General features: G+C 53.1%; 5 protein-coding genes across 5 annotated transcripts; 2 read left to right on the forward strand and 3 right to left on the reverse strand.

The window, feature by feature from the left end:
- Positions 1-256: 256 nt before the first annotated feature.
- STEHIDRAFT_141438 (uncharacterized protein) lies at positions 257-2,556 on the reverse strand (the record flags this gene model as incomplete). Its single annotated transcript, XM_007307964.1, has 4 exons — positions 257-668; positions 734-947; positions 1,016-2,352; positions 2,428-2,556. The coding sequence occupies 4 exons, from the start codon at positions 2,554-2,556 to the stop codon at positions 354-356; spliced, it is 1,995 nt and encodes a 664-aa protein (XP_007308026.1). The 3' UTR covers positions 257-353.
- Positions 2,557-3,449: 893 nt separating this feature from the next.
- STEHIDRAFT_64341 (uncharacterized protein) lies at positions 3,450-5,017 on the reverse strand (the record flags this gene model as incomplete). The annotated part of the gene is made up of 3 exons (XM_007307776.1): positions 3,450-4,417; positions 4,478-4,817; positions 4,889-5,017. 3 exons carry the CDS (start codon positions 5,015-5,017, stop codon positions 3,450-3,452), a joined length of 1,437 nt encoding a protein of 478 aa, XP_007307838.1.
- Positions 5,018-5,387: 370 nt separating this feature from the next.
- Positions 5,388-8,041, forward strand: STEHIDRAFT_133645 (uncharacterized protein; the record flags this gene model as incomplete). Its single annotated transcript, XM_007307965.1, has 7 exons — positions 5,388-5,462; positions 5,651-5,771; positions 5,828-5,967; positions 6,019-6,134; positions 6,186-6,721; positions 6,780-7,783; positions 7,856-8,041. 7 exons carry the CDS (start codon positions 5,388-5,390, stop codon positions 8,039-8,041), a joined length of 2,178 nt encoding a protein of 725 aa, XP_007308027.1.
- Positions 8,042-8,576: 535 nt separating this feature from the next.
- On the reverse strand, positions 8,577-9,596 carry STEHIDRAFT_160453 (uncharacterized protein; the record flags this gene model as incomplete). Its single annotated transcript, XM_007307966.1, has 5 exons — positions 8,577-8,943; positions 9,027-9,067; positions 9,138-9,231; positions 9,299-9,360; positions 9,432-9,596. 5 exons carry the CDS (start codon positions 9,594-9,596, stop codon positions 8,577-8,579), a joined length of 729 nt encoding a protein of 242 aa, XP_007308028.1.
- A 546-nt stretch (positions 9,597-10,142) lies between these two features.
- Positions 10,143-12,094, forward strand: STEHIDRAFT_171004 (uncharacterized protein; the record flags this gene model as incomplete). Its single annotated transcript, XM_007307967.1, has 4 exons — positions 10,143-10,569; positions 10,710-10,822; positions 10,887-11,373; positions 11,692-12,094. Coding segments are annotated over exons 2-4 (900 nt in total), but the record flags the coding sequence as incomplete, so codon positions are not given.
- Between the last annotated feature and the right edge of the window lie 607 nt (positions 12,095-12,701).

Raw genomic sequence — 12,701 nt, forward strand, 5'->3', positions numbered from 1 at the left:
AGAAGTACAACCGACTCAAGGAAGACTTCATTGGCACTTCGTCGGTAGCTTACCCGAAGGATGTCCGGAGACACCCGCGTTGATGTTTAGGAAAGCTTCGCGCGGGTTGGTGGTGTACTCTTCAAAAAGACCTGATTGATTTGAGAAGTCACGCTCAAGGAAGACTTCATTGGCACTTCGTGGAGCTTACCCGAAGGATGTCCGGAGACACCCGCGTTGATGTTTAGGAAAGCTTCGCGCGGGTTGGTGGTGTAGTAAGATAGGAGTACATATGCGACGCGGGTACGAAGATGAAAGCATAAAATCAGACGCTCAAGCACAAGCAACACGACCAAGTATCAGTCTAAACACATTCATGCCAGGTCATCCAAAGTCATCTCGCCCTCCACATTCTCCGATACAGTCGAGTACCTATTAGCAGACGTAGACTTCGACATCATATCACCACTGGCACCAGAGCCATTCGAGCTGTGTGAACGATGGACGGGACCAACCGTTGACCGTGTATTTGTACTTTGGCCCAGAGGGATACGACCGACCCGGGTCATGGTGGTTCTGGGCTTCATGTCGTGTGGGATGTTGACGCTGGTGTACATGTCGAGTTCATGGCGGAGAGTTTGGGAATGGGCGAGAGCATTGTCACGCTCCTGGGTCACGGTGAGGAGAGTCTGCAGAGGAGATGAGGTCAGTAAGATTGAGAAGGAGTACGATGGTTGCAGAAAGATTCACGCACATGTTTCGTATCGGCGAGCTCACGACGGATGCGGTCGAGGTACAAAATTCGCTGAGCTGGGTTGTTGTGGCTCAGAATCTCAGCGTTGAACTTGCTCAGACGCTCGGCCTCGTTTTCCGCCAGTTCGTTGCGAGCGGCGAGACCCTCCACCTCCCCGATGAGGTTCTGATACGCTTCCTGGTACCGTTCAGCATCCCCCAACTCGGAGGTCAGCCTTACGAAATACGAATCAGCTCAAGATCCAGCCAGGAGAAGAGCGTGGAAAGAGGAAAGAAGGCTTACTGCTCGATCTCTGCTCGCAAGGCGTCCTCGGCTGCCTTGTGCTTCTGCACTGTCTGTGTTAACCTCTGGTTGATGTCGCGCTCCTTCCAGACGGATTGTTCGTGTTCTGTGGCATGCCACTGTGCCTCGAGTTTGGCGGCTTTGACTTTCTGCAACAGATCGGCCTCCTGTGCCTTGGCCGAATCTAGCGAGTCTTTGAGATCGGAGATCTGTTTACGAAGAACGCCGTGCTCGGAACGAAGGTTGTCGGATTCGGAGTTGGCGACGTCGCGGGCTGCTTTCACGTTCTCTAGAGCGGTGTTGGATTGTTCGGTTCGAAGTCGTTCCATGTCAACCTCGTGGACAGACGCTGCCAGTGAAGATAATATAGCACGGGTGGATGAACGATACGCGTTGACAACGATCGTTTCGGTAGAAGAAACCGTTTCGTATGTCGTAGCAGCCATCTCCTGTTGGTCGCTTTGGAGGGTAAGCAACTCTGCCCAGAGCGGATCGTTTGGAGGGTCTGATGCTTGACGATCCGAAAGGGAATCCTTCCAACACGAATGGTAGAACGAAATGAGCTCTTCGGCATGGCGCAGCTGGGTAGAAAGTCCCTCGTTCTGTTCCTTCCTCTGGCGAATGAGACTTGCCAATTCTACGACCTGGCCTTCAGAGTTGGCAAGCTTGCGCTGGAGATGGACGTTACGGAGCCGAACAGCTTCGAGGTTGACCTTTAGAGAATGATGGGTGGAGTTCAGGACGGTGGACGAAGCGAGACGGCCGTATTCCTCTGCGGCGTGTGATAGAAGGGATTGGACGTCGTCAAGCCGCTCCAGGAGTCGCTCCTCAGTGATCTCTGCCTCTCTGCGGACTGACTCCAACGACGCTCTCGCCTCTTCGGCCTGGGCACGTACTCGCTTGACCTCAGACTCCCGTTCATGAGCCGTCTCCTTCGCTTCTTTGACCTCGCCATCTACTCTGCCCCTGATCTCAGCCAATTTCGCCTCTGCCCCTTCTCGCCTCTTCTTCTCAGCAGACAACGACTTCTCCAGTTCTGCCACCTTTCTATCCCGCTCACGCATCTCGTCCTTTCGCTTCGACTCGAGTGCTTGCATTGCCTTCTTCATCTCGCCCGCCTCTCCTTGCTTCGACGTCAGTTGAGAGCGTTCATTCTCCGAGATGCGTAGTTTCACTCGAAGGTCCCTGATCTCCGCTTGTTCGGAAGTAGAGGTCTTCTTCAGCTCTTGAACGCGTGCTTCGAGTGCGGCGTTGTGTTTCTTGACCTTCTCGAGGTCTGCGATGGACTTCTGGGCCTTTGAGAGGTCGAGTTTAAAACGATCTGCATCTACTTGGTGCTGAGAACGAAGGAATAAAAAGCATAAGCGGGTGAAAATTCGAATGGTGTCGAAGACACCAGAAAGGTCATTTACCTGTTTCTTCTCGTCAGCATGGACTGATTCCAGTAAAGCGAGCTTGCGTTTAAGTGCTTCTAGTCTTTCTTCTGCGTTTGGTGGTACTTTGGTGGTGTTATGAGCTGTGCTCGATGGTGGCCTCATCATAGTCGAAAATATGGGGCGCTAGAGGTGATTTCACGTCCTGGCAAGGAAGAAATGGCAGTAAGCAAGGGCTCTTCTCTTATTTTCAAAGACATAAGTCTGCGTAGATGTACTTCTTGGTGGTGAGAAGGAGAAGGTTGGATATGGTGGAATATGGGTTCGAAGTTGTCTTTATGGATGAAGACTATTAGTGAGTAGCCAAGACGTTGCAGATCAACCCTCCAGGTTCTATGGTGCAAGTGTCGACCTAACCTACCTTGGCAGGAATTATGATGCTATGGCTATCAAGACCAGCACAACAGAGTCGGTATCAATGGCTGATTCTCCACTTTTTGCAATGATGTCTTTGTTCTGGTGAACGAAATGACACACCTGAGTCGTTGAGGTAAATAAACGTAAGACCGGACTCTTTAATAGCAAAGTTGGTGTCGCTAGAGGTGAGCCGCGATGCTGTAGTATTCGTCGTGACTGGTATGAATGCTTATGGTCAATAACCAAGGTTCGTTTCAAAACGACCGACAGGACAACCAAGAACTGTTGGTCGCGATAGTCACGTGATCGTGTTCGTTTTGCTGAGAATCTGGGCCACCTTCAGTGCTTGCCACACTCATACCTTCCGTTTTGCTCTTGCCCAAAAAACCGTCAGCCAGTCTTTGTGTGCGATAGAACGTTCTCAAAGCGTCTGTACATTGATTTCAGGCTGGCTTCTCGTACTCGTTTCACCCCTGATCAACCCGGCCCAGGCCACAGAACAAACTCGCGGATAGGATGGGTGAGGCATCGTATGAGAAGATGCTCTCTACAAGATCAGCGACTCCTCCGAAACATATGCAGAATAAATCGATAGGGTACTGTAGTTGGAGACAGAGTACGGCTTGATCCCTTCAAGGAGGTTGCTATGACCTGCTGTTAGGGCGCGTCATAAACCCTCCACTTTCACTGCCCTCTCGACGTCCCTCTCCTGGAGCACCCCTCCTTTCATCATTGCCCGATCCCCTAGTGTTCCTCACTGGGACATCCTTCGGTTTATTCTGCCCACCCATCTTGTTGCCAATGAAAGCCTCTAACTTCGAAGAGACTTCATACCCGAACTCCTTCAACTCCTCCAACGCGATCTTGTACCTCGTATCGCCAGCATCCACACATCTAACAACGATGGACTCATAAACGGAAAGGGGAGGGTAGAAGTTCGCAGCCTTCATTTCTTCAAGGTAGAAGAATGCCTCCTCGTACGTCTCTCCCGAGAGCGAAAGGACGACGAGACGCTCATAGGTCTGAGCGTCCGGCTTGACCTTGGCCTCCTTCATGTCCCCGAGGATCTTCTCGCCCAAGTCCTTGTGGGCAGTGGCGATACATCCAGAGAAGAGCGCATTGAACGTGTCGACGTTGGGCTTGATCTTGAACTCGGGGATGATCTGATAGATGCCGACAGCGCGCTGTAGATCTCCGTGGGCCACAGCAGCCTGAATGATCGCATTAACGGCAGTGATGTCAATAGGCTTGCCTTCCTTCTCCAGTTCTTCGAGAGCGGTCCAAGCGGTATCAACAGAATCAGGAGAAGCGCGGATGGTGTCGAGGATGGGTTGGATGGTTTCGTTCGTAGGTATAAGACTTTGTGAGCGCATGAGGGAGAGGATGGCAAAGGCTTCCTTGAGGCGATCGAGTCGGCAGAAGGCTTCCACAACGGGGGCGAAATGGTATTCGCGGAGGGTGACTCCGATGGATTGCAGGATGCGGAGGGAGTCTAGGCAGAGTTCGGGGAGACCGTGGCGGCCGGCCGTATGCAAGACTTCGATGCAGGTGCCTTCGTCCGGGGTAAGTTTCAGCTCGTTGACAATTTTATTCCAGAGAAGCTCCACTCCGTCTTTCTATGTGGTTAAACACTACCCTCAGCACTTCAATACATACGAGAGCGACAGAATACTGACGTAGAGGTCCTCTGTGGCGGCAATTAGGCACTTGACCCAAACGGCTGAGTTTAATCTTCGGATTGAACTAGCCTCGAAGTTAACAGCTAGGTCGATTGCGAGACGAGGGTGGCCCTGAGAGGCAGCAAGAGAGATGATGTCCTCCGCGGTCTCCACTTTCGCAGACAGACCCCTCTCCTCCATCTCAACAAGTTCGCGTATGGCTGCCTCGAGGTTCCCAGCATGAACGAACTTCTTGATGACGTGGAAGTAGGTGGTAACGTCAGGAGAGACTCCTAGCTCTGCCATGCGGTCGAGTACTGTGTGCATTGGTCCGAGCCCTGCGTTCCGTGTGGCCTTGGTAGGAGGACGGTCACTGCCATTAGCTACAGTCCGATAGCCGCAAAAAAAACGAGAAGAAAACTCACAAGCAGCAACAGATTGAATGTCTGTACATCGGGAGATATTGACATACCCAACATGTCATCGAGCAGCGCCCATGCCTCGTCCTCCATACCGGCCTTCCCTAGCGTCTCCAGAGCAGCATTATAGGTCATGAGATCTGGCTTCGCACCAGCATCCTTCATCTGCTTGAGGATTTCGAATGTCTGGATCAACGCAAGCGTACTGCCAGCTGTCTCTAGTTGCTGGTTGAAGGAGAATGTGTGGGGACGTGGTTTGAAGTCCGGTGTGAATTGATAGGGGCGGCTGCGAAGATTTTTGGACGAGGAATTGACGCTTTCATACTCGAACTCTTCGTCATACTCTTGTTTCATGGGCCGTCGAAGACTGAATGTGGCGGCATGTCGCTGTTGTCGGTAGCATGCCGAGGCTGAAAGAACCTCGTTATAAGTCAATCAAGCTGGCACAGTAGAGAACACACATTCTGATGCCTGAGCCAACCCCAATGGACTCCGTTTTGATGAGATGGGTATCCGCTTGCGGACAGTGGAGAGAGCCTGCCTTGACGAGGATGCGAGCATTGTCACTGAACCAAGTCGCGTGCGTGACACTTTCACTCACGAAATTTCGATCATGTCACGCTGTCACAAGGTGACACAAGCGCTCTCGGTTGGAAATCGTGCATCGCGTTCTTGTTTCCAACGCGCTCATCTTGCTTCGTGCCGCATCATCATGGTCAGTTCCCTTCACCTCCTTTTCACGGCTCTGCTAACTGGCATTGGCTCTAGTTCTACTCAGAAGCTATCTTGTCACGGCGAGGCCCTCTAGCCAAAGTATGGCTCGCGGCTCATATGGAGCGCAAGCTCTCCAAGGCGCAGACTCTGCAGACAGATATCGAGCAGTCTGTGGGTGCGTGGAATACCCTCTATTCTCATTCGTTTATTAGATATTAATTGTCCATGAAGATGCGATTATGGATCAGGAGGTTGAAGTCATGGCGCTTCGCCTGAGTGGACAGCTGTTGCTTGGTGTCGTGCGCATATACAGCCGCAAGGCCAAGTATCTCCTCGATGATTGTAACGAAGCCCTACTCAAGATCAAAATGGTGCGTTGAAAGCACTCTTTGCGAATTCTTGTACTCATTATTTGTACTCAGGCATTCAAACCTGGCCTTGTCGACATGACAGAGGACCAACTTACTATCAACCGCAACGCCATCACCCTACGAGCAGGAACCGCCGACTTGGATGTGCTACTTCCCGACTACAACTGGTGCGTTACTTTCTATTTGCCCTCTCACTGTTTAATAATCACCTCGCGCAGGGATATCGGCTTCGATGAGGACCGAATTGTACAGCCCCAAGGTCATCATGTGGCGCGAGCAGCCGACATCACCCTTACCACAGGCGCCGACGATATGCAGTACGACTTTGACGAAGCTGGGTACGGCGACCTAGGCCCTGCGGACGGGATTGGTTCTCAAGATTACGACGTCGACCTTGGGTTGGACTTTGGTGATGGTCCCCTGAGCACACATGACACGTTGAGCATCGAAGGCAGGGGTCGGGATATGGACGACAGCAGCAGTGTAGAGATTGGCCGTGACGCACACGCTCCACGGGCAGCCAGAGAGTCGCTTGGTTCGCATCTCATGGGCCGCGGTGGTGACGCGGATCTGGACCTCCTGTCGCACAGGAGCAGGCAGTTGTCTGAAGATCCTTTCGGTGCTGACATGGCTATGGATATCGACTTTGGGCCTGACTTAGGTGTCGATGTCGATCTGGGCTTGACGTTCGATGACCAACCTCTGAGCGAGGGACAGAAGACTCCGGGACAGACAAGATCTCTTTCTCGTGCTTGTAAGCCTTGACTTAAATTCGCTACTATATTCCCACTAACAGCCTTGGTGGGTTTCAGCCTCCCCTCTCTCCGAAGCTCCCCGCACTCCTCCACCACCTGGCGTCGAGTCTACTGCCGAGATTGCTGCTGGCGAAGGTACTCCCCCTCAACAAGCTGATGCCCAGGCCGAAGAATCCGCGAAGCGCAAACGCAGAGAGAAGAAGCAAATCATCGATGACCAGACCGAGCTCGAGAACGGTCGCAAGCGCGGTGGATTTGGTCCAGCTCTCAAGACCGACGTCTCAGCTATCACCACCCAGAACCACTATCTCCCACGCTCATCCGTCGTCATGCAGCTTCTCGACATCCGACAGGACCCGATTGCTCACTTCTTGCCTACAAAGACCACTGCCAATGGGACCTTCTTCTGTGCGGGTCCATTGGACTTGGCTCCTGAGCTGCAGGAGATGTTCATGAGGCCTGCACCGGTACGACTGCCTGGTGGCAAGCGCCGCGGTACGTCGCCCGAGAAACCCCCGAGTAGCAAGCGTGCGAGAGTTGAGGGCGATGGGGCAGGCGACGTCACTATTGACCCGGTTGAGCAGCACAGGAGGGCGGACAGTGCAGCTCCTAGCGCGATGCTTGGTAGCGAGCTCCTCGGCCGTGGAGGCAGCGTTGGGCCCAGTGCAGACATGGGAGGACTCGACTTCGACACTGCTCCTGGTCTGGATGATTTCCAGATGGACATTCCAGACGCCGAGATGCCTTCACTTGGAGGCAACGCTGGGTTCGACCGTGGCCGGTCCAAGTCTGTGGCAAGATCGGAGCTGTCGAGATTATCGACTCCTTTTGGCGACGAAGGTGAAGAGACTTACGCGGACCTGGAATGCCCGATCGCAGTGTTTGACATGAAGGGGCAGAGTCAGGCTAGTGAGACGCCCAGTGCTAGCTCGCAAGACGGGAAAGGGTATAGCAAGAACACCATGAAGGCTCTGGGGCTTGTTAGGGGGGAGTTGCAGCCTAGTGATGAAGACGACGAGGACGTTGAGAAGATCATGAGTTTCAAGAAGATGACGCACAAGGTTCGCAGCCCACTATTCGTTCCTTCTGTTCGCAACTGACTGATGCCGTTCTTCTTTGCTATCCTCTCTCAGGCCACGAGGCGTGCCGCGGCGTCGTTCTTCTTCGAGCTCCTCGTCCTAGGCACTCGCGACTGCGTGAAGCTCGACCAGAGAGCTCCTTACGAGAACATCCATGTCCGGGCCAAGGACAAGCTCTGGGAACGTCAACGACATGGGTCTGTCGCCGCCTCCGAGCTGGGATCATCTTTTGGTTTATGATTTTCGCCGCACCTCCATCTACGTATCCGATCTATCTACGATTTCTTCCAGTCTTCTACCCTTATATTTCTTGCATATATTTGTTCTGAGTCGGGACGTATATACTAGCATAGCTATGCCTGACATGTACATGCTCGATACGACGCGTTCACGCTACGATTGATTTTCTTTAGAACTCTATCGTTCACCTATCCTCTTCAGTCCAGTCCTCCCCTTCTCTACTTGTTTTATTTAGTCTGTAGTTTTCTCCGTGTCCTCTGTCTGCTCAGTTACAACTTGCAGTGTCTTGTCTTCGTCCTCCCTGTTTGTTTGTCACTCGATTTGCGCTTCCTTTTGCTATGACATGGTACTTACTAGGATGCATACTATCTTTATGCGTGGCACACTATATGCCGTTACGAGATTCCTCCTTGAAACGACCCCTTCTACGTCGGGCATACAACATATAATTGGAGAGCCAGAATTGAGCCAGAACCCATGCTTATAGTTGACACGGAAGTTCTCGACACAAAAGCGCCATCAAATTACAGGTGGACTAAGAAGGAACCGGGACCATCACACTCATCTTGTCATCCACATTCATCCCTACCACGAATCGACTAACGAAATTGTAGAACGCAGCCGTCGCCATCGCCTCCACGATTTGTGTATCGTTGAAGAACGCATGCAAGTTATCGAAGACAGGCTGGGGAACGAAGACGGACTTTGTAGACCAGTCAGTGAACTCCATGGCGGCGGAGAGCGAGGGGCTGAGGGTTGTGTTGGCGAATTGAGGTGGGCTGGTGGAGTTGGCCAAAGAGGATGCGTTGTTGATAGTCCCAGAGAAAGCGGGAGCGAAGCGGATATAGAGAAGATCGGCAGTGGTGAGCCCGGCGGAACGACCGACCGGTTCGTGTTGAAGCCTATCATCGGCCAGAGTGCGTATGAGCAAATCGGATTTTGCAATATACGTGGCCAGCTGTCGTTGATAATATATTGTGCTTACCATTCATAAGCTGCGCTGTTCAACACGGCGACACGTAATATCTATACAGAGACAGAATCCAAGGGTGAGCCTTCGCTGGCAGAATAGAAAGAGAATACAGATCATGCTGACGATGAGTTCGCGCATTGTGGCAGGGATCGAATTGTTGTCCCTAATCACTCCTGCGAACACGTCCTCCCCTTGAGCAACCAGCGGTGCCTGCAGTCTGCGAAGGGGAAAAAAAACAGAGCACGTTAATTCAGGAGTCTATTAGAGCAATTAACTGCACGAACAGGACGCCGTCGAGATCGAGCAAGGTGCCATTCGCCCTACGAGATCTTATTTCGTCCGCAATCTGTGAGCATGAAATAAGTGATATCGCAAGGCCCATGTACAGAAATGCTAGGTTTTACGAAGAGTGCTTACCGCATTTGTGCCAGGAGAAGGAAAGACATAGGGGACCCTGGCGGGAAGATTATCGTCTCGAGGTCGCAAGGTCTGAGCGTGGTCGTCAACGGAGGACGATATCACGCCCAGTACCACACCAGTAAGAGTAGTGATGAGAAGGAGCAGACGCAGAGTAGAGAACATTTCGCGGGTACTGCAGAGAGGTTTGACAATTCTCAGTCGTGGAGCATCCTGATTATATGGATAGGGGTGGGCTATGGGGAGAAAGTACCAATCTCGGGCCCACGCGTCATAGAGCAGATTCAGGAGACACTGTCAATGGTTCAGAAGAAGTCATTCGTGAGATTTGTATGTCAACATTGAGCGTGAGCCATTCCAAACAGGCTAGTGTTCGTTCCTGCCAGCGGGAGCTCCATGTAAGTAGCTGCATCTTTCAGAGGACCGCGGGAACCTGCATGACTGCAGCCATTCAGAACTTTAGGCTGACGATATGGTTCTCGGGTGTAGACGGGGGAAGGAGAGAAAGAAACTTTCAAATTGGCGCGTGAGAAACAAAGGAAAGGTCGTTTAGGAGGGACAAAGAACAAGCGCCCATGGCCCATGCGGGCGCTTCAGGGCTTCGGTCACCGGTCCGTGCCTCGCTCCTCGTGGTTGCCTCGTTGTTCCGACTCAACGCGAACTTCTTTCCCACTGACAGTCTCCTCCTTACCATTCCGTTACCATCGCCCGTTCCGAGCTCATACGACGCGTTTTCAAGTAGCAACAAAATGTGTCTCTGTCTATAAGAGACATCCACCATCGCGTATAAGTTAGCAGCGCAGCCTATCTCACGCGCGGTAGACGCGTGTTTTCCTTTAGAGAAAGGAAGGGCTATCCATGTGCATTGCACAATCCGTAACAATCCGCTATTACCCAATCGATGCCCTATATGGTATATTTTCGTAGGGTAACCATCGCAACGATTACACGAGGCATCCTTATCGTCATTCCGGGCTGCCCAAACGGGCGTTTGGTTTGGCGTTTCCCGTTTTGGATTATGTCCATTTATGGTAACAATCCATACGCCAAAATATTGCCTACGTGTCTGCGAAGCCAACCAGGACCCACACGAGGCAAATTATTTGCAAATGATAGGGCGAGGGACGCATATATAAAGGTGCGCTGTTCGTCTTCCGTCTCCCCAACTAGTCGCCCACCTCCGTTCTCGTATATTCAACTGACTTCGACATCCCCCACCCCATCGACGTCCCATGTCATCTTTCTTCGTCACCCCCACCACTACCGTCATGGAAGAAGAAGAACTCAAGGAAGTTTTGAAGAAGGCCGGTGACAAGAAAATCGTCGAGCATGCCCTTGGCGAATGCCCTCGCGCACGAGAGGAGTTGGTCACTCAGGCCATGATCGACAGTGTCAGTCCTTGTCCGCTCTGGACGTCTATTCATTCGATTTCTGACAATGCGTAACATCCTCCAGGTTGTCGAACGCCTGTCGGATTTCAGCCCGGACTCTGATCTCATGAAGAAGTGGCAGAAAGCTCAGAAAAAGAAGGACAAGAAAGCCGACCAACCCCGGCCCTCCAATTCTTGGATGGTCATGCTCAATGTATTTCGCAAAAATCGCAGCATCCTGGTGCCCGACTGCCTCTCCCCGGCCCTGATAGCGTCCTGGCTATCAACCGTCAAGGAGAACGCGACCGCACACTTGCATGACCGATTCACGATCGCCGCCAACAAAGTCAAAAAGAGTCACCAGACATTTTTCCCGGACTATAGGTACAAGCCTTCCCATATCCCGGCGACCAGGTCGGGCAGCAAGGCTTCATCCGCTCGCAATCCACGATCTTCCTCCGACTCTGCCTCCCCATCCACATCCGGATCCTCTTCGAGAAGCGTCAAGTCCACCAGAACAGCGCGCAAGAACGCCTCTTCACCGTACCCGACCCACCACGCTTCTCGGACACGTAGCCCCCAGCCTCAGTCCGGACCAGAGTATCATGTGGCCTCTCTAGGACCCTGGACCGACCCCTTGCCCCTCTCCTCCCGCCCGGTCGGGGGAGTCTTCCTCACAACTTCCGCATATGAGTCGGTCGTGCCCCGGGATTTGCCTACATTCTCGCAGTCCAGCAAAGCTTCATCTGCCCGCAATTCAGGATCTTCCTCCGAGTTTGCCTCACCCTCCCCCTCCTCACACGGATCCTCTTCGAGAAGTGTCAAGTCCACTAGAACAGCGCGCAAGGACGCCTCTTCACCGTACCCGACCCGCCACACTTCTCGGACACCCAGCCCCAAGCCTCACTCCGGACCAGAGTATCATGTCGCCTCTCTAGGCTCCTGGACCGACTCTTTGCCTCTCTCCTCCCGCCCGATCGGGGGAGTCTTCCTCACGAACTCTGCGTATGAATCGGTCGCGCGCCAGGATTCGCCTGCGTTCTCGCAGTCCATGGACCACGACTTAGAGGCGACTGATGGTCCTGCCAGGGATGATGAACCTGTAGATGGCGCATTCGAAGCGGTGGTACACAAATCGTCATCATCTTCCCCGGGGCCCTTCGCTCAACCCACGCCTTCCAATCATCCGTCGCCATCTGCACCCTCCTTTGAGCAACCATTTATCGGCGCTTCGGCGGCGGTTCAGTCCCCACCGCACGTGGCTCCGCCCTCGCCACAGCCTCAGGCTGAACCCTCTCCTCCTGCCCATATAGCGCAAACTACCCTCCCCGACCACGTGAGCCCCCTCTGGGTTTCGCACGAATCCTCTAGGTTATTCGGCGAGTTCGAGGGACCGTTTGCTGGATATGCAGAGCCATGCGCACTCTCCGACGACTCCGATACCCCCTTGACACCGCTCGATATAGCCACCTTCGCTGACACGATGGGGTCATCGCACGAGCCTCCCTCTCCCTCACAGTCCTCCCCGCACATGGGCTACACCGAGCTCTCGCTTCCACCTGGGATACCCGTGGCGAGCGACCTGTTCGCTCTCTACGACGAACCTTTTGTCCCCAGCTCATCGTACGAGGAGCCGTTGATCCCAATCTCGGGCGTCAACGACGCAGACGACTTATTCGCGGGGACACGGTTCGGGAACGCGTATTGGAGGAATGGGGTATATGTGGGGGGCTTTGAGTTTGGTTGTTCGTCGGCGTACTAAGAGACCAATCAGAAAAAGAGGTTTCACGCAGTTCTGTGAGTGTCTCTTCGTCGTCGACCTTACACATCCCGCCTGCCCTTTCGTCTTCCATGCCTTGGCACTCTTGCTCAACGATTCCCTTTCTAGAACTCCGCTTGA

The sequence above is a fragment of the Stereum hirsutum genome, assembly GCF_000264905.1.
Source record: "Stereum hirsutum FP-91666 SS1 unplaced genomic scaffold STEHIscaffold_14, whole genome shotgun sequence".
Lineage (NCBI taxonomy): Eukaryota > Fungi > Basidiomycota > Agaricomycetes > Russulales > Stereaceae > Stereum > Stereum hirsutum.